Genomic DNA, 26790 nt, shown 5'->3' with positions numbered 1-26790 from the left:
TCTATTAAAATCGAAAATTTGCCACGAATATAGTATATCTTATAAATGTGAAAGTATTTTTTATTTATATATATATTTATTTGTATATTTATGTGAATTTTAGTATATGTATATTAATTAATACTAGAAATTCATTCGAGTATTCCAATACTTCCCTAAGGTTGACTGGAGGAGAATGCTATTAGCATTAAGTCCACCTTATTCACATACATGTCACCATATCAGCATTTAATTGTCCATAACTGAACATAAGCTTTCGTTTAGGGGGTTTTGCCAATAATTGCCATGCTTGGCAGGCGGATTGGCAACTGTAATTAAGCTTTGGAGATATTTTAAGAGGAACGCTGCTGTTATCCCTCGCTCTCCCATAGTCGACTTTTATGACACTCTCGGAAAAGGAGTCACCCCTTTCTTTTCCGAGAGTGTCTATCTATATGTCCTATTCTATATCGGGACCACATGGCACATATACATGCATTAATAAATAAATAAATAAAACTCAATAAGATATTCCATGATCGTGATTAATTAAGGAATATTGTACTAATTGGAATCTATTGAATGTACATGCAATATACTACAAGCGGGTTCCAATTAGTATCATTGATAACGTTCTGAACCATTTAATTAATTAATTAACTTCATAAATAAGTTTCAATATTTTTTTTTTAAATAATAAATATAATAGAATGACAAACAAATTAACGGATTACCTGATAGTAAGTTGCAACTGTCGCCTATAGACTTGAACAGCATCATTAACTTCACCGGGCATACTATGAGGTCCATAGTATCTCTAATGTGTTGCCATTTTCAAAGACTAAGGTTTAAACTTGCCTTTTGTACATTTTTTCTACCATTTTGTATCTGTTTGTATTATTAGCACAGTTTTTTTTTATACCACTGAGGTGGCAAACAAGCATACGTCCCACCTGATGGTAAGCGGTTACCGTAGCCTATGAATGCCTGCAATACCAGAGGTATTACGCGCGCGTTGCAGACCCTGAAGAAACCTCATTACCCCCCTTTTAAAGAACCCCATTTTTTTTACAACACAGGGGGCAAACGAGCATGCGGCTCACCTGATGGTAAGTGACTACCGCCTATGATCACCCACAACACCAGCTGCATTGCAGGTGTGCTGCCGGCCTTTGCTGTACTCTCTTGAAAAATCCTCGGCAGGGGGCTCATTCCATAACCTGAGTGTTCGTGGGAGAAAACATCTCTGAAACCGCGTTGTACGCGACCATTTAGGCTGTAGGGTATAAGGGTGAACTCCCTGTCGATGGTGAGCCGTACGATGATAGACAGTGGCCGTAGGCATCATATTGAATAATTCCTCTGAGCACAATCCGTTGTACAAGCGGTAGAACATGCAGAGGCAAAATCTCTCCTAAGACTTAAGGGTTCGATACCGCTTGTGAGCCTGGGATCATCGACAATTCTCATAGCTCGATATAATAAGGTACTGATATATATACTATTAATTTGATTATATTGTGATATCAGCCATTAACTATTTACTACTGAATATGTGCCTAACCCATAAGGCGAGGGGGAAAGGGATTGTTAGTAATGGGGTCTAATGAACCCATTGCTATTGAAACCATCGTGATTAGTTCTAGTAGAATTCGTCACGATAGGCTAACTGACCTTCTTTCATCATCACATGTCATCCCTTACTGGTGCCCCGCCAGCGTATACCGATAGCGCAGGCGGGGTTACCATTTCATAATCACCCATTAAAGAAAAAACGCATAAGGCAAAGGGGGAGAGGGGATTGGTAGTAATGGAAATTACCATCCCATTGCTAGCAAAATACTCTATCTAGTTGTCCTCCACGCGGTTCCCTCTGGAAATTATTGTGATTGATATATTGTTAGACATGATAGGCCAACTGACCTGCTTCATCCTCACCTATCATCCCTCACTGGTGCCACGCTAGTGTATACCATAAATGCAGGCGCGGATAGCATTTCATTATCATCCGTTAAAAACATCCATAATGGAGGATTTTGCCAGTACTTGATATGCTTATCAGGTATCCATTTAGTACACTTAGCTGCTTCTTACAACACCCCTTTTACCAGAGGGAGACTTTGTATACAAGTCGTTTGTTTGGGTACCTCTGTCCCATTCGTATTTCAACCGTGAAGCAGATGTGTTTTCTTTGCTGTGTTTCGATTTGAAGGGTGGGATAAGGCGTGAATTTACAGGGTACAGAGAAATAACACTTGAGTCCTCAGGAATAGCAACGCATGGGGGTATCATGGGCGAAATAGTATATTCTGTTATGTGCATGGTACTGCTCATGTCTATAGGCGACGGCTATCACTTTCCATCAGGTGGGCCGTCAGCTTGTTTGCTATTCTAAGTTAAATAAAAAAAAAAAAAACACCCACGAGAAAGAAAGGAACGGTTTAGTCCATGCTGGGATCACACGCCTATTAATATAATAAATGCGAAGGTTTGTAATGATGGATGAATGAATAGATAAATGTTTGATACTCTTTCACGCAAAAACTACTAAATGGATATTAATAAAATTCAGTACACGAGCAGGTTGTGCCCTAACTTAGTAAATAAGATACTTTATATATTAATTTACATGGGGTATAGTATTATAATTCTAAAAGTCTAACAACGGTTACTAACCCGCCTGCCAAGCGTGGCAACTACTGAAAAAACTTCCCATATGGGATAGGCTTATATCTAACAGAGGACGTTTAACGTCTGAAATAATAATAATAGTATTATATTATCTGTGACGCGGGTAACGCCGCGAAATACTGCTCGTAAAGAAATAAATAATTAATGTTGATAATTGTTGTGATTGTAATAAGATCGAATTGTGATTATGACGAGATAATTAATATTGTAATTTATGTACTTTGTCGATGAGCACACAACAATATTAACGTTAAATTAACGGATGACTAAACCTATTTCTGTGCCTCTAGTGAGAAACGGTACAATCCGAAATCGTTACTTTTCAGGAAAGCCAAAAATACTTTTTTTTATTATAAATTCTAGCGTTTTTGTTATGTGATAATTAAAAACGTTAATAACTGGTTTTGAAGTCATTTTGTGTCGTCTTTCATATAAAATTATCAGCTTCTATGTAAGTATATCTTATAGTTTTAGAAATAATCGAATAGTACCTAATTTAACCCGTTCAATGTATTACTGTTATCATGTAAAAAAGGTCCCATTTGATAATTGAAGGGAAACTATTTAATCTGAAAGGATCTAAACATTTTTAACGTTTAAAAATAAATAAAGATAATTTTTATTCAAGTAAACTTAATAATAAGCATTTTTGAATAGTCATTTTTTTATTAATCTACCGCCCAGTTCGGAATGCAATTTCAGTTGAGAAGAACGGTTGAGAAATACAACTATTGTGTTTCATTAATAACTTTTTTTAATATAATAAAAGAAATGTTACTTAATCGTGTCGTAAATCGAAATGAACTACTAGAAAAAGAATTATAATTATAAAGAAAAAAATTGAAAAACAAAAACATATTTGACATTTGAGACTAAGTGGTTTGTTATGTTTGGTCTGCTATATATATTATAGAGTATATCGTTCTTTCAGATAAACAATAAATTTTTCAAGTCAGTTTACAACTGACGGAGTTATGAAGTAAGAAATATAAAAAAGTACAAATGAATCGAAAGTTTACTTCTTTTTTTAATCGGTTGAAAAAGAAAAAGAGTACAACATGACTTATATCCTTTCTCACTAGAGGCACAAATTTTTTCTCAAATTATGTATTCGTCGCTCATTTTATGAACGCGAAATTATTTTCATAATTCATAACACATGAGAGAACAAATAGGACAATCTAATATGCATATACTAGCTGTATCCCGCAGTTTTGCTCATGCTCGTATCGTGATGTCGAATAGCCTATAGTCTTCCTCAAGAAATGAACCATTAAGAGACTACCGACTAATATTAAAATACAATTTTATTCCTGTATGTATGGATCTAATGAATCCATATTTACTTATGAAATCAAATGTGGAGATCGACACCGGCGCACCATTACTGAAGAAAAATCGCTAAAATAAATGCCGAGTAACTCTGAAGTAACCCAACTTAACCCAAATATCAGTCAATGGACTAAGAAAAAAAGCTTTAGTTCCTGCGATATGCTAGTAGTGGGTACAATACGAACAAAGGCCGGTAGAATGGACAATAAAAGGCTATCGTTCTACAAATGGAACATTACAAAGAATGATGGGCTTCCACGCGGCCTTTTCACCTGGAATGTGGCTTAATTTATAAGCGATATGCTTTTCCTTTAATAAAGATATACATTATATATATATTACGATTGTAATAAAAAAATAAATTAAATTAATAATCAGTTAAAGTAATATTTATGATCCGTGCCCGACCCAAAGGTCCCTATGACACTTATGGCATTTCCGCGTTGGATTGCCAGAGATATCCTTTGAGCCAGAACGGCGATCATGGCCGTTGATTTCCCTTAATTGAATTATTTTTAAGCGATATCATATAAGATTGTGTCCTACAAAAAACCAAGTTTCATTTTGACAAAACCAATTTAATAAAATTTCTATGGCATTTATCTGTAAGTATATAGCCTTTTAGATACAAAAGAATTTTACAAATCGGTTTCAAACTAACGTTAATAAACATAAACAAATAATACAACCGAATTAAGTACCTCCTTCTTTTTGAAGTCAGTTAAAAAGAGAAATTTTTTAATTCGCCGATATTTTGTATATCATATTACGCAATAACTTTACTAATTATGATGAAATTTGGGATCCATTTCATCTAATTGGTAGGATTTACTAATCTTACTACATGATCGTACAACTCACCACAAACCAACTATCTGAATGAGTGGCGGTTCTCCATCATACGTTTCAAAGCACTTTCTTCCACGCACAAACTTGCTTTCGAATTAACTTCCAGCAGCGGTATTTCTGAACCGATACAACATTATAACTTTCAAGAAAAGAGCAAATTCCTTTTTAAAAGGCCGGCAGCACACCTGCAATGCCTCTGGTGTTACGAGTGCTCATCGACGGTAGTTACTTACTATTAGGCAAGCTAGGTGCTCGTTTGCCCCACTGTATTATAAAAAACAACTTTTGTTTTAGTCGCTGTTTCTTATTACTTACTCCACGGTCAACAAGTGGTTTCTTAGACAGCCGAGATAGATGTGTACTAATTCCTTACCTTTCTTCGCTTGATGGTCACTGTATTAAACCATATAGTCTGTGTGTGGGTGTGTATTTGCGTATCCATGTGTGCTGTGTTTCTTAATTAGCAAACACCCTTCGTTTCGCTTACCATAAACTCAATTACTCCTTCCAGTGACGTAGTATTATGGACACCCAGTACGGATATTAAAGATATTAATAGCGTGAACCCAAGAAGTAGGGACACAGTGGGCGTCGGGGGACTGATGGCGGTGGGAGCACTGTAATAAACGATATTAGTAATTTTGTAATTTATATAATAGTGGCAATGGGCTGGTCACATAGCTCGAAAAACCGAAAACCGATGAGGACGAAAGGTTCTTGAGTGGCGACCCCGTACGGGCAAATGCAGTGTAGGACGACCTCCACTAGATGGAGTGACGTCCTCAAATACATTGAAGAGAGTCAATGGATGTAGGTGGCTCAGGACGGTTCCTTATAGCAGTCTATGAGGGAGGCCTATATCCAGCAGTGGACTGTTATTTGCTGAAATGATAGTGATGATGATATAATATTTATTGTCTTCAGAAATACAGTAATAATAACAATTAATAGAAATAATGTGAGTTGAAATTACCTCTAAAAGAGATCTCTTCCAGTCAACCCAAGACAGTGGCATAGGAAGTCTTGAGTAGGCATCAATAATACAAGAAAGTATTGAAACATTTTTAAATACTACTAAATATGAATTGAATGGCGTGAATTTACTGGGTACAGAGGAATAACACCTGAGTCCTTAGGGATGGCAACGCATGGGGAGTAACATGGGCGAAACAGTATACAAAATATACAAAATATAAATATATATATGAAACATACACAGCATTTTAAGTTAGACCTTCGGGAATACAATTATGAAAACCGCATCCAATTTGGTGCAGTAGTTTTTATATGATGCCGAAACAAAGATACAAGCATATACAGACAAACAAAAAAATTCTAAAAAATATTGTGTTAGGATCTACTTAGAGGCATCATACAATTTTTTCTTTAAAATCTTTCATGTACATAAATCGTATCGTTTAGTTGCATTAGTTATTAGTCATTTATTCAAAAAGCAATAAACATTGTCTTTGAAATTGTGTATGAAAAGCAGTAAATTACCACCAGAGGGAGATTTTTTTATACGACTTAGAATGGCAAACAAGCTGACGGCCCATCTAATGGAAAGTGGTAACCGTCGCCTATAGACATGAGCAGTACCATGGACATAACAGAGTGTACTGTTTCGCCCATGATACCCCCCCTCATGCGTTACCATTCTTGAGGAGTCAAGTGTTATTCCTCTGTACCCTGTAAATGCAAACACTACTGCTTAACGGTAGAAACACGAATGGGACAGAGGTACCTAAGCAATCGACATTTGTACAAAGTCTCCCTCTGGTGAATATTGTACAAAAGTGGATTTTTTCGATATATATATTCTTTATTGCACTTTTAAGTTACATATAAAATAATGTATTTATAAATATTATGAGCCAGGATAGACTTATCTCTGACAGAGATCTCTTCCAGTCAACCCAGTACAGTGAGAAAGCATGTCATTAGCGGGCAGCTGAAGTGCTACAACTATTAATACATAAACAAATATACAGTTATTTTTTTATTTTTTTTTAGCATTTTTATTAAATTAGTAAGATAAGACTAGTAAGATATTCAGTTAATACTATGACACGAACTAGGTATTAACTATGTAAGTATTGCGCCCTTTATTGGTTCGTTCACGATCAAAATAAACAGAGGGTGGCTTAAAAGGGTCGCTATTTTGCAGGGTTAACGGATATCGTTAAAATAGGAATAATTAGGCGACGGTACGCTATTTTCGCTGTGTGTGCCCCAGCATAGAATGGGCCACCCCTTCCTTTCCCGTGGGTGTCGTAAGAAGCCACTAAGGGAGGGCGAGGAATGGGCAGCAGCGCCCTTCTAAAAGCCTAACTGCGGATGCCAACGCGCCTGCCAAGCGTGACAACTACTGGCAAAACTCCCCTTATGGGAAAGGCTTTTATGTTCAGAAGTAGACAATCAACGTCGAAAATAATAATAAAACACTACTTTATAATAAGTCCCTAGTTCGATTAGGCCTCGGTAGGGCTAATTTAAGTAATTTATTTTGTTTTACTGAACTAGGTGTTTTTTGCGAAAATACCTATTACTGGTTGGTTGGTTAAAATTATTTTGTTTATGTGCGACTGTCAACACTCCAAGATTGACTACTACCAAGATGCCTGAACGTGCTTTGTTTAGAGTTAACACGTGTCGCAAAACGTGCGTGGGCGGAATGGCGGTTAGATATTGATGACTGATACGAAAGGTTGTGGAACTTCTAGTAATAATAATAGTGGTTAATCTTCGTGTGTTCCTGAGAACGACGATGGCGCTATACCTCCATAACATGTGATTTTACTGCAATATTCTACCCTTCAAACCGTATATATATATATATAATACATATTTATACAAGCACAGCTGTTTTATTCCTTTCCTAATTCTGGATTGATTTTGATGATTATTTTGGCAATGCTTGAAGTTTTTTTTTTTCAACTGATGTTAATGAAATGGCAATCCTACCTACGCTAACGGTTTATGCTGGTACGGTACCAGTGAGGAATAATAGGTGAGGATGAGAAGGCAAGTCAGTTAACCCATCGTTATGAAATGAGCGCTATAGTTTCCAGGAGAACCACGAGAAGGTCGTCCCAGTAGAGTATATTGCTACCAATAGGGCTACTATCTCCATTACTAACAATCTTTTATCCTCGCAATAGTTGTTTCCATATTGATCCCATACTTGTTGCGTTTAAAATCACACTTCTTTTTGCTGAGTTGTATCTCAAATATAGAGCTTTTGTGTAATTCATACCTACATCATCTCCCTAGAGATTCTATGTATCTATGGATATAAATAGATTAATATGTCGGTCTATTTTTATATTTTAGTCAATGGTTTCCTCTTGCGTGATATTTTATATCTTAAGTTTACCAAAGGGAGACTTTGTATAAAAGTCGTTTGCTTGGGCACCTCTGTCCCATTTGTGTTTCTACCATGAAGCACTTGTATTTGTTTCGGTTTGAAGAGTGGGGGCATGCGGGTGAAGAACAACGCTTGGAGGGTATCATGGGCAAAACAGTATACTGTTATATCCATGATACTGCTCATGTCTATAAGCGACGGTTTTTTTTTTGATGGGTGAGAATGGTATGGTAACCCCGCCTGCGCTAAGGGGATACGCTGGCGGAGCACCAGTGAAGGGTGATAGATGAGAATGTAAACATGGCCAGTTAGCCCTTCATGATATATTCATCAGGAATTAACCAATGATAGTTTCCATAGAACCGCGAGGAAATCGACCTGGTTTTATTGCTAGCAATGGGATTCTCAAATTCCATTACTAACAATCCCTTTCCCCCCTATAAGCGACGGTTATCACCTTCCATCGGGTGGGCGGTCAACTTGTTTATAATTCTAAGTTTCATAAAAAATCTTAAGTTTAAATCTTAAATTAGGTATTTATTATTTTAAAAATGACGTTGCATGGACCTTTATTAAATACATAGATCTAAATATTTCTCACGATTGAATAGCGCTAAAGATCACGATCTCTTTAAATTGATATTTACAATTAAATATAGCAGCATTATAACATACTCATGCTGATGTCGCCAACGCAGTTTGAAATGGTTTTATTTTTAGAAGTAATTGTCAAAGGTTATCTGGAAAAGATCGCTGAGCGATAAGGTTGCTATTTGTATCACTTCACATTGCCATTTATTGTATTTATTTTTTTTTTTATATAGTACAATAAAGTGTTAAATAAATAAATATTGGTCACAGGAACAAAATTTTTATTGGTACAACAAACATTTTCATTATATTCATTATATATCCATCCATCTGTAAGGATGTATATATTATACAAGAAGATTCAATAAAGGCTATTTTTTTAACCAAAATTACCATCTCTCCTTTTAAGAAGGAGAAATGGCAAAGTAACGTTCATCCATCCGTGAAGACATCTATCCATTCAGGCTTATAAACTTTCACATTTATAATGTTAACAAGATATTATTTAATAAAGAAAAATATACAAGGCATATTTATAAAAAAAAAAAAAAAAACTTTATACAATATATCAAACATGGTGTAAGGAAAGGGAACTACAGAAAATCCTGACCGATCGAAGCGCCAGAGAAAATAAGTTCTGAAACGTATTTTTCGGTTTCTGCCAATTTTGTACCGAAACCAAAATTCTATATTTTCACCAAAACTAGCCGAAACCGAAACCAAAATACAAAGGTTAGCCAGACAATAATTTAGTAATTTACTATACTTGTACACCAGTCTGGAGAGGTTTGAAGGGATACGATTGTTGAGCAGGTAAGTGTTTGTAGAGGACAGATTAAATAAGGACATATGGACTGATAGGATGGGGGAGTCGTTTATTGTTAATCTGTTGCCTAAGTAAATAATTGTCTAAAATAGATCTGTACATATAATTTCTTCTCTTTATTTACCTATGCCCGCAATGTCTTCTATATATAGATTTAATGAGATAAAATGTGATCTATTCTCTTCGTAATTCCAAATACAGTGTACTAAGTTAAATGAAGACTGATTGATCCGTTAAGACACCAGTAAACAAACAAACATACTCACATTAACATATACGACTAATCTTTATAAAAGCAATAGGAGCAAAAACAACAATTTTCAAAAATTTTGTGTGTCTTATAAAAATATTGTCTCAAAACAAAGCTCTGGTATTAGTATGCGAAGCCTAGTTTCGGTTGGTTAAATTACATTGATTCATTGAGCCTTTCATGAGAGCTGTAGCATTCAGGTATTTGGACATTTGTGAATTATCGGAATATCGTTGTAATTGGAATGTTCTGGTTGATTTTCGACTGACTTCAATATGGACGTCTAGTGCAATAGGTAATATACACGTAACACTGATATCAAACGCATACGAGACAAATTTTGTTGAAAGCACAGAAATACTGTTTTAATAAAATTTATGACAACTTAGATTGTATAAAAAGAGCATCGAGTCTCAAAAACGGATGTACTTTTTGTCGGCTAATTCTTAAATGAGTAGACTTGTTTTTTTATCAGTGTACTATACTTACGCACTTATTGTAACGTCTATCTATCTATATTTAATTATTTAATAAATAAAATTACTTTTAACGCATTAAAAAGATGCAAAAATTATAAGAAAAAATAAATATAGAAGTTATAAAGGAAACATTCATAACTTATTTATCAGCCTAAATGGTCGCGTACAACGCGGTTTCAGAGATGTTTTCTCCCACGAATACACAGGTTATGGAATGAGCTCCCTGCCGAGGTTTTCCCAAGAGACTACAGCATGGGGTTCTTCAAAAGGGGGTAAAGAGATTTCTTTGGGGTTAGCAACGCGCGCGTAATGCCTGGTATTGCAGGCGTTCATAGGCTACGGTAACCGCTTACCATCAGGTGGCCGGTATGCTTGTTTGCCACCTCAGTGGTATAAAAAAAATAAAAAAACGCAAAATTGTATGAAAACTTTACCTGCTTTTCTCGAAGCATTTGTATGGAGACACAGTAATAATCTAAGGGTGACAAATGGAAATATTTAATGTATGAAACGATTTTTAATTTGTGCCAATATCCAATATCATCACACTGTTAAGTGGTCAATGTATGATACAGATTATGAAGAATATGCAGAATTAACAATATGCAGCACAAACAAAATGAGTACTTAATTAAATAAAAACAAGATAAATTTCAAATTAACATTTATTTTCATTTGTAGATATCAATTATAATATTTAACGCGCAAAATAATTTATTATTGAAATATCCTTTCGACCGACCCTTGCCTAACCAAACAAAGGACAGATTGTACTTTTTACGTAGGTATGTTAAGCTATCGCAAATTCAGAATCGATTTTAATGGTGTTTTTAATCAAAACATTTATGTGTTGGTGTACTTTATTAGTTGCTACCGCCGTGTGGTCCCGGCATAGAATAGGCTATAACTTTCCCGTGGGTGTCGTCAGAAGTCTCTAAGGGAGAGCGAGGGATGGTTTCTCTTAAAACATCTTCAAAGCCTAATTGCGGTTGCCAATGCGCGGCAACTACTGGGAAAACCCCCCAAGGGGCAGGCTTGTGTTCAGCAGTGGACAGTTAAAGCCTGATACATATATGATGACGTTACTTAGTCAGTATATAAGTTATTTTATTTTATTATGTCATCTTAAAAGTAATTGGTTATACTTAAAACACTATTGGGACTTAACGTGATGATTTTTATTTGCAAGTAAATAGTAGGTACCTATATATCTGCTTCTTTATTGTCGACGTTTCGACGTGGATTGCACCATGTCGTGGTGCGATAAAAAAGCAGGTTTGTAGGTACTATTTACTTGTAAAAACATTTTTTTCATCTTTTTTAGTCCCAATAATGTATTTAAATATATTTTAAATATATATATATATATATATATATATATATATATATATATATATATATATATAACATATATATGTTAACAACGCGAAAGTTTAAAACTAAATAATTGGTTATACTTATTATTTCTAAAATATATGAAAAAAAAAAATCTAAAATTCTTAAAGAAAAATAGTGTTCCTGTGTATACTCGTATACGTACTCTTAATTTTACGAAAAGAAAAAAACATTAAAAAGAAAAGAAAATCGGAGACTTTTTCAGTTATTTGTTTTTTATTTTTTACTTTAAAAGAAAATATTTCATTTTGGTATTTTATAATCTTATAACAAAAATAGTTCTAATACTTTAAGTCTTTTTTTTATACAAAAAATAGTTGTATAAAAAAAATTCTAAAGTCGTAATAAAATTGGCTAATTGAAAGGGCTTATTGTCGTATATCATATACGACAATAAGCCCTTTCAATTAGAAAACAATAATTAACATCGTTTTGGAATAACTGAAGATATTGTAACGTGGTTACTTTAAAATTAGTTCAAATCCGTATTTGACATGTTTAAAAAATTAAAGAAAAAAATGTTTGATATTCAAATACGATGAATGTTGTATCAAATTTAATTAAAATGTTGATTAGGGATTCAATTACATTTTGCAATTAAAACTTACCGACTTGTGTTCATTTATTAAAGGTTCTATTTTAACTTGGTTACAGTATGAGTTTTAGATTGAAAGTACTTATTTAAAAACTTTTTTAATTTTATACCCGTAACGCTTAAGAACTCTCATCTCGAAGTCTGACATGATCAAAATTATGCGTATCCGTTAGTTTTCAAAAACGATGTATATTTTCCTGTGTTCTCTCTTTTTCATTCGTCATGCCTTTCGTCTGCCAAGCGTGGCAACTACTGAATACCCTCTTTATGGTATTACAGAATCTGTATAAATTAAAATCAATTTCTGAATGTGTGTGTATAGAGTAACAGTGTGCAGATATGTAAATAGTTATGATGCTTTCAGTAGGGGGAAAGGGATTGTTAAAAATGAGGTCTAAATGACTAATTGCTAGCAATACAAATACAATTTATCAGGCCGACCTCCACGCGGTTCCCCCTGGAAACTATCGTGGTTAGTTCTACTGAAATTCGTCACGATGGGCTAACTGATCTGCTTCATTTTCACCTATCAACATACACCGGCGGAGCACCAGTGAAGGATGATAGATGAGGTTGAAATAGGTCAGTTAGCCCATCGTGACGAATTCAACAAGAATTGTTCACGATGGTTTCCAGGGGGATTCACGTGGAGGTCGACCTAATAAGGCATATTCCTAGCAATGGGGCTGTCAAACTCCATTGCTAACAGTCCCTTTCCCCCCATTTTAGCACGTTAGATGGCTATACTTTTTTTGTCTCTTTCTGTCTATTTTTTACAAAATTTGGTTACATGCTTACTAATTATCTAAGATTTTTCATATATCAATAATGTTAAAAAACATTTTTTTCTTTTTACAATATTAGTACCCATCTACAAAGAAGGAATTATGAAACCATACTTAGACTCAATGTTGCCTCAGAAAGTAATTTCGAGAGTAGCGCTAGAGTTGAATTAAATCTTTTCAAAGTATAGTTTTAAGGTTTCGCTTACACGACCACGGACTTTGAAAATCATATTACCTTTATAAGATCATGAAATTAAATTTTATAGATTTGAATATAGTACGAAATATTCTTAATATGAGTCGTAGAGAATCACCTGATTTTTTATACAACTTAGAATGGCAAACAAGCTGACGGCCCACCTGATGGAAAGTGATAACCGTCGCCTATAGACATCATGATGAATTCATCTGGAATTAACCATGATAGTTTCCAGGGGGAACCGCGAGGAGATCGACCTGCTAGCAATGGGATTCTCAGTCTCCATTACTAACAATCCCCTTCCCCCCTAATATTGGCCGTTAACCAATGCACTGTTGAATATCTCTCTCATAAAGAGGGGTTATGTCGGTAGTTGCTATTGGTGATCTTTCAGAATGGACGCTGCTGCCAATTCCTCAAACATTAAGTTCCTTTAGTCGCCTCTTACGATACTCACGGAAAAGGAAGGGATGGCCCATTCTTGGCCAGGACCATGCGGAAATTGTAATAATATATAGTTTTCCTATTAGGAAAAAATTGTCTCTAAACTGAAATTCCTATTAGGAAAACTATACCCTTTCACGTCAACCTTCATGCGATCTCTTTGAAAATAATCGTGGTAGCTTCTAGTATAATTAGTTTATATATGCCAATTTATCTGTTATACTACTGATTTCTAGCTAGCATATATCATATCTTGTATAGAGTTACCGCATAATTCAAATTTAATTAAAACAAATAAGTAAAATCACAAGAATAAAAAAATATATAAGTAAAATTTTATATGCATAAAAATAAATTAGAATACTGGAAATACCAGTCGCTAAATAGAGCTAAATTCCAAGTGATCCGTCCAGACAAATTAATATAAAAATACTCGGGGCGCGATATTGCTAAGTTTGCCTTCGGAATCCAACGGAAGAATCCTTAAATGAAGCATTGGAATCTGTACAAACTGATGGCACATACGGGCTGATATTTTAACCGTCCCCGTCCGTTTAGATTTTTAGTTTCAGTTTAGATAAAATTTTTTTTGCAACTTAAAATGGCAAAAAAATTAGCGTCCGACCTGCTGGAAAGTGGTAACTGTCGCTTATGTATATAAACAGTACCATGCACATAATACAGAGAGAGACATAACATATTTACTCTTTATTGCACCATTTAAAGAAATGAAGCAATGTCATATGTTTCATTTCATGTTATTCATAAATTTTATGATATTTCTTTTTTCCTTGTGCTATAGTACAAGTAAAGGGAAAAATACAAAAACTGTAAATTTGTAGTTACGAGTACATAACATTTTTTTTTTCTTTTGTAATTTTTTTTATTGTAATTTATACAAATCTCTCGGTGCGCGAGTATAGTTCCACTCGGCTGTTTTTTTTTTTTTATTTTGTGAAAATAAACTGTGAAAGAACCGCCCAAAATAGCAATTCGTATATTGCTATTGACTTTCCACTGTCGTTAAAATATTTATGTTCTACCCAAACCTTTTGTGCCCCGATTGCGAATTCAGAAGCTTGGGGCATCGTTTTGAAAAATTAAAAATCCTGTCTTACGCAGAGTTACACAGAGCTATTGGTTAATAATGTATTATTATTGAAAATGTTTTAAGATGTTTATAAGTACCCATTTATTAGCTGTTTCCCGCAGGTTTGCCCGCATGCATCAATACACAGGATATCCTACATGTTAATGTTGGAGTTTTAATACTGGCTGTTGACACTGAGGTTTTTAAGAACAATGTATTATTTTTAAGTTTGTTCTATATCAGATTTTTATAAGACATGTCTCGTATTTTTTCCCTAAACTTATCATTTTATATCACAAATACATATATGGTGAAGCAATTCAATAAGAATAACAATTATTTCCTTCGATATGTGAGCCGGGTCGCCGGCTGGTTTTTACCTCGCTTTTCGTAATTTCAAAAATAAGATAGGTACTCACCTGCGAACAATTCCAGCAGCTCTCTACAGGATCCGGGGTTCGATGGTCCGAAAGATGACACGGAGCACAGCCGATAAATATTATTTTTTAATTAAGTTGTAGGAAAGCGGCCAGTCGCGGTTACTCAAAACGAAGTTCGAAAAAAAAGGGCATCGGCGCGAGAGGGCAGCACCGACAAAGATCGGACACAATCGGTCCATAGCCCACAGATAACCACTAAAATTGCGAGCATGTAAAGTACCCATCCCTTATCCATAGCGAAAAGCGAGTAGGCGCAAATACTAATATGAATAATGTTATTAATTTTAAACTGGCGTCACCATTCTCCCCCAGCCTTGAAAGGATGCCTTTCAACATAACAACTATAACTATTACATCGCACTATAATAAGAAATTATACTAATATTTAAACTTTTACGGACTCCTGATGGAGTATCTAAACTAACTATAATTAAATAATACTATTGCATAGGAAGAGGACATAATTTCACGACAGGCCGTTGATAAGTACCATTTTTAGTCTTAACAACTGCTATACGTACTATATTGTCCTTTCCCGGAAAGGTTTTAACTATCAGGCCAAGGGGCCAATACAATGGAGCAATATTGTCTTGCATTAATACAACAACCGTACCTTCCTGAATAGGCACTGACGGTGTATTCCATTTTTGTCTAACTTGGAGTGTGTGCAAATACTCGTTTCGCCATCTTTTCCAGAAAGATTGTACGATTTTATCCAATATATATATATATATATATATATATATATATATATATATATATATATATATATACCACATTAAGATAATGAGCGGGTGTTAAAACCCTGGGTTCCGAAGGGTCAGAACGAAGAGCACACAGTGGTCGTGAATTTAGCAATGCCTCAATCTGTGTGAGTACGGGCACCAATTCCTCATAAGATAATATTTGCTGACCAATTGTCCTATACAAATGGGTTTTCGTTCCCTTCACTATACTCTCCCAGCTACCGCCATGATGAGGGGCATTCCTGCAAATCATTTGCCAAGAAATACGGTTTTCCGCGAGCTCTTGTTTCCAATATTTTTTATACTCATTGGCTAAAAATTTATGCAGTTCGCGTAAGTATGATTTGGCACCGATAAAATTGGTTCCGTTATCAGAGTGCATATATTTTACCGGACCACGACGGGACAGGAAACGCTTGAAAGCCGATAGAAAACTAGCAGTACTAAGTTCGGTAGCAAGTTCTATATGAACTGCTCTAGTAGTCATACAAGTAAATATACAAATATACGCCTTCTGGGCTTTAACACCACGACGACGCTGAGGCGTATATGAAATAGGTCCAGCATAATCACAACCAGTATGAATAAATGGTTTTTCTACTTGATTTACCCTACATGAGGGCAAATCAGCCATCATTGGAAAAAGAGCTTGAGGTTTTAAGCGAAAGCAAAAATAACATTGACGAATTCTCTGACGAATAATTCGTCGTGCAGATATAATCCAATAATTGCAACACAAAAGGGACATTAATGTTTCAGGCCCTGCGTGACAATTCTTCCTATGATGGTAATCAATAAGAATGTCTACAATATGATCACGTCTGGGTAACAAGAAGGGATGTCTAAATTCATAGGATACATCTGCGTTATCCAAACGGCCACCAACTCGAATAACACCATTATCTAAGAATGGTTTCAATTGTCTAACTAAATTAGAACACAAGTTCGCAGCTGAAAGATCTGCCAATTCTTGTGTAAAATAAACACTTTGAAGTGCTCGTATTATGTGAATTTCAGCCTTAGATAAATCCTCGGCGCTTATAGGCCCTTTAGGTAATATTCTAGCAAATTTAAGTAAATAAACAACAGACCGAAGATATTTGCTCCATGATGAAAACTTGCGAGATAACTCAAATAATACATTCGATTTTGAATCACAAGTAGAAATTAAAACTACTGATTTTGCCTCTGGAATTGACTCACCTTGAGGTATAAAAGGTTTAATAGGCCATAAATCTTTCGGTTTACTTGCCCAAGGAGGGCCGTGAAGCCAAAGAGGGTGACTCACTAGTTGTGCTGGTGTTAGCCCTCGAGATAAACAATCACTAGGGTTATCTAATCCCCGAATGTGATAGAAATGTTTACTAGGCAAATTCTCATGTATTTTTGCCACACGATTGCCTACAAAAGTTTGCCATCGATAGGGCTCTGAGTGGATCCAACTTAATGCTACTGTTGAATCCGAAAATGCTAAAATCGTATGAACAGAAAACCGAGGCATGTAATTAAAAACAACCTTTTTTATGAGTTGTGCAAGAACTAAAGCCGCACATAACTCTAGTCTTGCAAGTGACACAATTTTTAATGGGGACACTTTGGACTTGGCACAAACCAAAGTGATTATATTGTCATTATTAGGAGTAGTAACACAGGCATAAACTACTCCGCCATACGCTCTCTCACTTGCATCAGCAAACCCAAGAATTGTCAACCTACAATTTTCTGTTACACCAATGTGACGAGGAAATTTAAGCTGCTCAATTAGGGGCAACTCACGTTGAAACTGATGCCATTTTTTAACAATATTTTCTGGGGGAGAATCGTCCCAATCAATCTTTGCTATCCATAAATCTTTAATTAATAATTTAGCGAAAAGTACAATAGGGGCCACTAACCCTAAAACATCAAACAAACGAGCAATATATGACAGTATATGTCGTTTAGTACATGGACGTTCATCATGATTAACCTGAAAGGTAAAATTATCATCGATGGGATCCCAACGTAGTCCCAAGATTTTGAAAGTATTGTCATCATCATCACTATCAAATGAGACACTCTGTGACAAATGCCTGTCTTCAGGTATTTCCTGTAATATACGATCTGAATTGGAAGACCATTTTGCCAATTCAAATCCCCCAGCCATGAAGAGCTCATTTAACTCACGCACAGCATCGTTAGCTTTCTGTTCATTTATAATGGAACTAACGATATCGTCCATGAAAATATCACGAGAAACAATTTCTTTGGCAACAGGAAAACGATCGCCTTCATCCTCCAAAAGTTGTTGTATAGTACGTAACGCCAAAAAAGGACTGGATCGCAAACCGAAAGCAACACGGTTATATTGATAAACCTTGATTGGTCCATTAGAATCAAAACGATACAAAATACGCTGAAATGGACGATCCTTTTCACGAACATGGATTGCTAAATACATTTGACGAACATCTGCCGAGATAGCAACTAGAAACAAACGTAAATTTAATAAAATAGAAAACAAATCCGCGTGCAGACTAGGGCCTGCATGCAAAATGTCATTCAAAGACAAACCAGAGTCAGTAGGAAAACTAGCATTAAGAACGACTCTCAGTTTTGTAGTAATCTTATCCTCACGAATAACAGCCCGGTGAGGAATATAATATGCTTTCTCTTGAGGCACAATATCTACTTCAGACAAGTATCCCTTTTTAAGGTGGTCAGTAATAACCTCATCATACGCCAACTTAACTGCTGGTTGAGAACGAAGCTTCGATTCTAATCGTAAATAACTGCGCTCTGCAGCCTTCAAAGAATTTCCTAAATTTTCAGAATCAAGTTTAAAAGGTAAAGCAACTTCATATTGACCGTAGCTAGTTCGCTTAACAGTTGATTTAAATATATCCTCAGCCTGTTTATCTTCTAGACTGAGAATAGGAGAATTTCCTAAGTCCTCAATTTCCCAAAACTTTTTTATTAAATTATTGACTTCATATGTAGCACAAAAACTAAGAGACGAAGTACACACTGTCGTAATAGGAGCATCACCAAGAACGATATAACCTAAAGTCGTCTCGATAGCACTCGGTTGGCCTGGGGCATTAACTATCTTACCCGGCAATAATACATTGGTAAACAATTGTACACCTATTAATAAATCAACTTCATTAGGGACGCTCCACGAATTATCTGCTAATGCAATACCTCAAATCCAGATATTTTAGTAATATCTATAGGGCAAGTAGGCAATCTAGATGTAATATTTTCTAAAACAAGCGCTTCTATAGAATACTTTTTCCCATGTTGAAGTGTGGAACGAAATACAAAATTAACGCTACCCTTTACAACTTGAGTAGAACCACCAATACCTTTAACTGAAGCTGATAAACTTTTATTGACAGATAAGCCTAGTCGTCTAGCACCCTTGGCAGATATATAATTTTTCTGCGAACCAGGATCAAGGAGAGCTCTAATTAAAATCTCTTTGCCATTACGACAAGCAGCAACAACCTTTGCTGTACCCAAAACTTCAGTAGTTGGAGATACAACTCGTTTTTCAGTTGACATTGTACACAAAGAAGGAATGTTTAGACTCAATGTTGCCTCAGATACCTGATTATTTAAAACTTGGTGATCACCTTCACTTTCAAATTGAACTCCATTGTTCACTTTATTATTAATACATGGTTCAGTATTACTAAGAGCCACAGTGGCTTGCGATGGAGGCTTATTATTAAAATGGAGAATCGTGTGATGCTTTCCGTCACACTTACTACAAACATGCTGTGACGTACAGCGGGAAGACCAATGTTGAGAACTAAGACAATTAGTACACAACTTCTTATCTTTTACATATTGATACCTCTCAATGGGATTCAATTTTAAGAATTTATCACAATTTGAAATTTTTACATGAACTGCACTGTTGCAAAACAGACACTTAGAACGAGGATCACCAGTTGAAACATGTGCATGATTGGTACGCAAGCGATTACTGTTAGTAGATTTGCTAACAAATCTTTCATTTTTAATTGAAGGACGTGGTTGTGAGGTTCGATAGAGAACTTTAACATGTTCTCGCACAAAATGAACGAACTCCTCATAACCTGGCATACCATTATTATTCCGAATCGACATTTCGAAACTTCTTGCAGTATCAGGATCTAGTAACTTAAGACCCAAATGAACAAAAATAAATTCAGTTACATTTTCAAGCTTAAGTTGATTTAAGGCAGCAATTGTAGCTGCAAACTTATCAATAAAATCTTCCAGATTTTGTGCCGAAGCACCAACAAGAGGTTTCATTGAAAGTAACTGATTCAAATAAGAAGTACCCAATTCACGTTTATCATAATATTTAAGTTTTAACGTTTCCCAAACTGTTAAATAATTTTCCGCAGAAGGTACAACGCCTACAATTATAGACCTGGCTTTACCAGTTAATTGATTAAACAAATAATGTACTTTATCAGAATCTGTTAAATTATTGTTATCATGTATCATACGCTTGAAACTTTCGTAAAAGAAAGGGAACTGCTGTATATCGCCATTATAAAATGGTAACTCGATGCGGGGAATCTTCATATAATCATTACTATTAGACGTTACAGTTACAGCCTTTTCATTTAAAGGCTGTGCCTGAGAAGACTGGGATGACGCAGAAAGCTGATCATACACCAGGTTTATTTCACAGTATAAGTCATCAAATGAATCTAAACTCGAAAAGGAAGGTTCAAAATATTTATTTAATTCAATATTCATCCAATTAATTTGTTCTACTATTTCCTTAAATTCAGAACGTAACTGTTCCAAGGTACGAACTTTACTCAAAAATTGTTTTTTAATAGTTTCATTTTTATAAATATCTGGTATTAAGTCATAAATGGCTTGCACCCGACTAAAAGAACGAGCTCGTTGAGCTTCATACAATTTAATTTTCTTTTCAAGATCCTTATATATGGAACCATGGTAAGATAATTATCTATAATATACAATTTAAAAACTAAATAAGATTTATTAACATATATGTTTATATAAGAAACGATAATTATTTAAAAGTATTGTTTTTATAAAGTTATGTTTAATTTCAAGAAACCTAGTTAAAACTAACATAAAATTAAAAAAATATATAAGTACTTCAAGTAAATAAATTATTTAAAATATTAAATTCCGTTAGAGAAACCTATAGGGACACCTCGTTATTACTAATGTTCGATTATAGGTCAATAATCATGTTTATTACAATTACCAATAGATAACCACTAAAAAAATTATGTATATTCTTAGTTCTCACAGTATCTATAGGTATGTACCTATACTAATTAAATAAAATTAAGGTCATTATTATTTTTCATAAATTCAACAAATAATTACAATACTCAAATATGTGTAAACGTTGTTTATACTTGAACAGGTATATAATAAATATCACTCATATCACTAAACAACAATTCCATTAACTTGCTAACACTTTCAATTGAATATAATAAATTTATGACGTGTCAGTAAATGCATAAACAATCGTTAAACAATTTTACCTAAACAACAGCAATATTCAAAGCAACACTTTTTGTTTAGTTAAGCTAATTTTGCATGGGCGTACCCAATAATGTGGCGTTTCTTTTGAAATGAGATAAATAAACAAACCGCAATGTAAAGGAATAGACAGAGAGAGAAATAACTTATTACTATTACAACTTCTACTACAAATGGCTACTAATTACATATAATTTACCTTTTGTACTGATACTTAAACTCCAGTACATACGAGAATATTTAAGTAATTAATAATCTAAATTAGAAAAATATGACAAAATAATACTATATTTGCAACCGCTAAGTGTATATATTATACAAACAAATGTAATATGCACCTAATGTAATGCTGTCTGCATTACAGCAATGCAAAAGATGTGAACTATTCTTAAAAATATAGGTATCCACAATATAGCAAAGTTTTTTTTGCTATATAATAAATTTCTTTCTTTAATAATCAAATATATTTAAATACATTTCGGTAACGAAGATGGTACGTGCACTATGCTTGTTTAAAAATAGCTTGATATACCGCAGAGATTGCGTAAATATGATATAGTTATTAAAACAAGTCCGACTTAGTTTTATACTACCTACACAAAAAATGTTAAAAATAATCTTCTAACAAATTAACTTATTGTTAGGCGTAATTATTATAGATACTACGACAAATTAACTTAGTGTCGAGTATTATAATATAGCTAAAAACCGCGACTAATAACAAAACACAACCCGATAACTTAGGTGTTATGTTGGCGTTTCAGTAACGCAGTGAACGCAAGTTAAATCTACCTACCTAAACGAACGTATTCAATTAACTTATGATACGTTTGTTACCTATTTCAATACAATTATACGTATTAAATTACTAGCAAGGCATCCAAGTTCGATAGGACCAGAAAGAAATGGTTTCAATAAGAATAACAATTATTTCCTTCGATATGTGAGCCGGGTCGCCGGCTGGTTTTTACCTCGCTTTTCGTAATTTCAAAAATAAGATAGGTACTCACCTGCGAACAATTCCAGCAGCTCTCTACAGGATCCGGGGTTCGATGGTCCGAAAGATGACACGGAGCACAGCCGATAAATATTATTTTTTAATTAAGTTGTAGGAAAGCGGCCAGTCGCGGTTACTCAAAACGAAGTTCGAAAAAGGGCATCGGCGCGAGAGGGCAGCACCGACAAAGATTCGGTCCATAGCCCACAGATAACCACTAAAATTGCGAGCATGTAAAGTTTTATCCATAGCGAAAAGCGAGTAGGCGCAAATACTAATATGAATAATGTTATTAATTTTAAACTGGCGTCACCAATATATGTTTTATTACTGCATCCTACTATTTACAACGGTTAACTTAGGATATAGTAGGCTATATTCTAACCTATGTATCTACTAAATTTAATACACGTCCTATTTTTTGTTAATGGGTAATAATGGAATGGTATCCCCGCCTGCGCTATCGGTATACACCGGCGGGGCACCAGTGAAGGATGATAGGTGAGGATGAAGCAGGTCAATTGGTCCATCGTGACGAATTCAACAAGAATTGTTCACAATGGTTTCCAGGGGGAACCACGCGGAGGTCGATCTAATAGGCCATGTTGCTGGCAATGGGGTTGTCAAACTCCATTGCTAACAATCCCTTTCCTCCCATATACACATCCTATTAGTAAGATATAGTAAGTTCAAATTAAAATTAGTGTTGCAAACTCCTTAGTTTTCATATAGATTTTATTTTCATAATATTTTTATATTTTTTGTTTTTATAATTGTCGATTGCTCTTTGTCGCTTCCGTAGTCTGTCTTTTGTAACTTTTTTCCTTATAGTTATTTTCCTTTAAACCCATTGTTTAAATTTACTTAATATATCAACTATCTTTCTATCTTATTTAAGAGCTGCGCTCTTGTCGGTAGAGCTTTTGCTACTCAATACGATTTTCTGCGAGTCTCTTTTCCTCTTAATACGACACGACACCAACTTTCTTCTTGATCTGCTGGCCCTCTAGAAAAGTGGCAAGCGAATTCGTCAATGGAATCGACATCGCTAGCAAGTCTGTAAGTTGAAATGAGTCACCCGGCGTTGCTATCTCATTCTATCTCACAGACTCGCTAGCGATGTCGATTTCATCGACGAATTTGTTTGCCATTTCGTCATAGTCGTAGAATACTGACGGATCTTTATATGTAATATTCGTCAGAACCGTCAGTATTCTACGACTATGACGATTTGTCTAGAGAGCCTGATGTAACAATGCTTTGGTCTCCCTCTTCTCCTCCTTCCTTCTGTCTTATCTTCTATTACAATGTTCATAAGTTTGTCGTGTCGTATCAAGTGTCCTAACATTTTTTTCCCTCTGACCTCATATACATCAACATACAGTCCATAATATCGCCAATTTAGTACACTAAAGAAATTGCATAGAAAAAATTATAAATGTCGAATTGCGTTAATGAACTATTTTATCGTCGTAAATAATTTACATGAAGTGATCATCACACCAGCCGTCAACTGTTCACTGTTAAACATAAGCTTTCCCCATAAGTGGAGTTTTGACATTAGTTGCCACAATTGGCAGGCGGGTTGGCAACTGCAGGCTTTAATGATGTTTTAAGATGGACGCTGCTATCCATCCTTTTATCATTATGTTCCCTTAGTCGCCTCTTACGATACCCACGAGAAAAAAGCTGGCTTATTCTATGCCGGAACCACACGGCTATGCCGGGACACACGGCCAATAATTAACAAGACGTAATACTTCGTGTAAATTATTCACTTTATTAATCTTATATTATGTTTTGATAAGAACTCGTATAGTTATTTTGTTTAAAGTTTCAATAAAAAAATACATTTTTTTTATAAATATCAAACTCGTTCTATAAATATTAGATAACTCTGTTGACGGTAGCAATTTCATCAGAAATTCAATCGTCGGTTCCATTAAACTGGTCACTAGTGCACTATTTCCTATAATCTTTTCGTATTTCCATTATATAAGTTAATTGAAATATGAAAAATTAAGTATATTATTCTATTGTATTTCTATAGTTTATATTATTCTTAATTTCGTGTATAATATAGTATATATCATATATGTGTAAGTATATTTGTTATTCATATATATTTATTCGTTTATATATGTAATTTTAGTATGTATGTATATCAATAATTAGTAGTACCGTATTCGAGTATTCTGACACTTCCCTATGGTTGACTGGGAGAGAATACTTTTAGCATTAAGTCCGCCATGTACACATATTTGTACTAATGAATAAATAAATAAAAATAAATAAATAATTGATGCTGAATTGGCGAATATATACGAGACGAATAGAGAATCTCCTCCACTATGAAATCATAATTAAAAGTGATACCGTATTAGAATCGACGTAATCGGTTCAGAATTGGTGAGGATAAAACGGATGAGTTGAGAATTTCCTTCTATTCGAATGCTAATGCATTAGTAATCTAAAAGCGACATGGTATATAGAATTATCGTAATTGGTGCTGAATTGGCGAATATAAAACGAGATGAATTGAGATTCTCGTCCCGTATAAAATCATTACTAAAAGTAACACCATAACCGACGAAATAAGTTCATAATTGGAGAAGATAAAACAGATGAATTGAGAATCTCCCGTTTGAAAGCATTACTAAAACCGACATAGTATGTACATAGAATCATCGTAATCGGTGCTGAATTGGCAAATATACAAAAAAAGAGACGAATTGAGAATCTCCTCCCATATGAAATCATTACTAAAAGTAATACCGTGAAAATAACCGACGAAATAAGTTCATAATTAAAAAATAATAAAAAACAGAATTGAGACGAAACGACGAAAATTGACGAATTAAGAATTTCGTCCCCTTTGGAATCGACACTAAATGCGACGTCGCATACAGAATTCCGAAGGGGGCCGAGCGGTGTATAAATATTAAATCGCTCGATAGACGAGCAATTTCATTAGGAATTCAATCATCGGGCAGATGTTGGGTGGAACATTTCAATCTTACCATACATACCTATAGGCTATACTGTATACAAATACATCTTTTTTCTTATACAACCTAGAACGGCAAACAAGTTTACAGCCCACCTGATGGAAAGTGGTAACCGTTGTCTATAAAAGTTAATTAGTATCTAAGTATCATAAAAAAATTTGGAATGCAGTATTGGGAATAAATTTTTAGAATTCCTGTCTGTCCTTCAGTATCTCCTCCAGTCTGTATGTTTATTCCGTAATCACGTAAAAACTACTGCGTGAATGGTTTAAAAAATTTTATACTTAAAAGTCTGACTTAAAATCTGGTGTATACTTTATTATAATAAGCCTTTTTTATGCAACTTTTTTATTATGCCATTCTATGGCAAACAAGTTGACGGCCCACCTGATGGAAAGTGGTAACCGTCGCCTATAGACATGAGCAGTGCCATGGGCATAACAGAGTATACTGTTTTGCCCATGATACCCCCCATGCGTTGCCATTCCTGAGGACTCAGGTGTTACTCCTCTGTACCCTGTAAATTCACTACCATATCCCACCTTTCAAACCGAAACACAGCTATGCAAACACAACTGCTTTATGGTAGAAACACGATATATATATAATTAAGATTGTGTTCTACAAAAAAAAACTAACTTAATTAATGGCAAAATCACTTATTTTAATTTCAAAAGTAAACTATTAAACCAAATTATATAAAATTTCTACGAGACCAAACTATAAGTATATCTCTTTTCAGATAAAAAAAAGAATTTTCCAATTCGGTTTACAACTGACGGAGGTATGAGGCAACAAAATAAAGAAAATATAACCAAATTCGGAACCTCTTTCTTTCTGGAGTCGGTTGAAAATTATAATCTTCCAAACAGTTTTTTTTTAATGGATGATAATGGAATGGTAACCCCACCCGCGCTATCGGTATACACCGGCGGGGCACCAGTAAAGGATGATAGATAAGGAAAAAGCAGGTCAGTTAGCCCATCGTGACGAATTCAACAAGAATTATTCACGATGGTTTCCAGAGGGAACCACGTGGAGGTCGACCTAATAAGGCATATTGCTAGCAATGGGGCTGTCAAACTCCATTGCTAACAATCCTTTTCCCCCCCTTCCAAACAGTTAGTACTTTGCACTTTACACTTGTGTGTTTCAGAGTTCCACCATGTTTTAATAATAACAACCTATTTTAACCAACGACATAAAAAGTTGA

General features: G+C 34.8%; 1 protein-coding gene across 1 annotated transcript; it reads right to left on the bottom strand.

Annotated features, from left to right (window-relative positions):
* Positions 1 to 10081: 10081 nt before the first annotated feature.
* On the bottom strand, positions 10082 to 23720 carry LOC128200928 (uncharacterized). The gene is made up of 4 exons (XM_052895905.1): positions 23676 to 23720; positions 19242 to 20987; positions 16450 to 19146; positions 10082 to 10168 (listed from the first exon to the last, which is right to left on the bottom strand). The coding sequence occupies exons 1-4, from the start codon at positions 23718 to 23720 to the stop codon at positions 10082 to 10084; spliced, it is 4575 nt and encodes a 1524-aa protein (XP_052751865.1).
* Positions 23721 to 26790: the final 3070 nt, after the last annotated feature.

This window comes from Galleria mellonella, unplaced genomic scaffold (assembly GCF_026898425.1).
Source record: "Galleria mellonella isolate WM207_F2 unplaced genomic scaffold, CSIRO_AGI_GalMel_v1 utg312, whole genome shotgun sequence".
NCBI lineage: Eukaryota > Metazoa > Arthropoda > Insecta > Lepidoptera > Pyralidae > Galleria > Galleria mellonella.
This window is presented reverse-complemented; position numbering and strand designations above follow the sequence as displayed.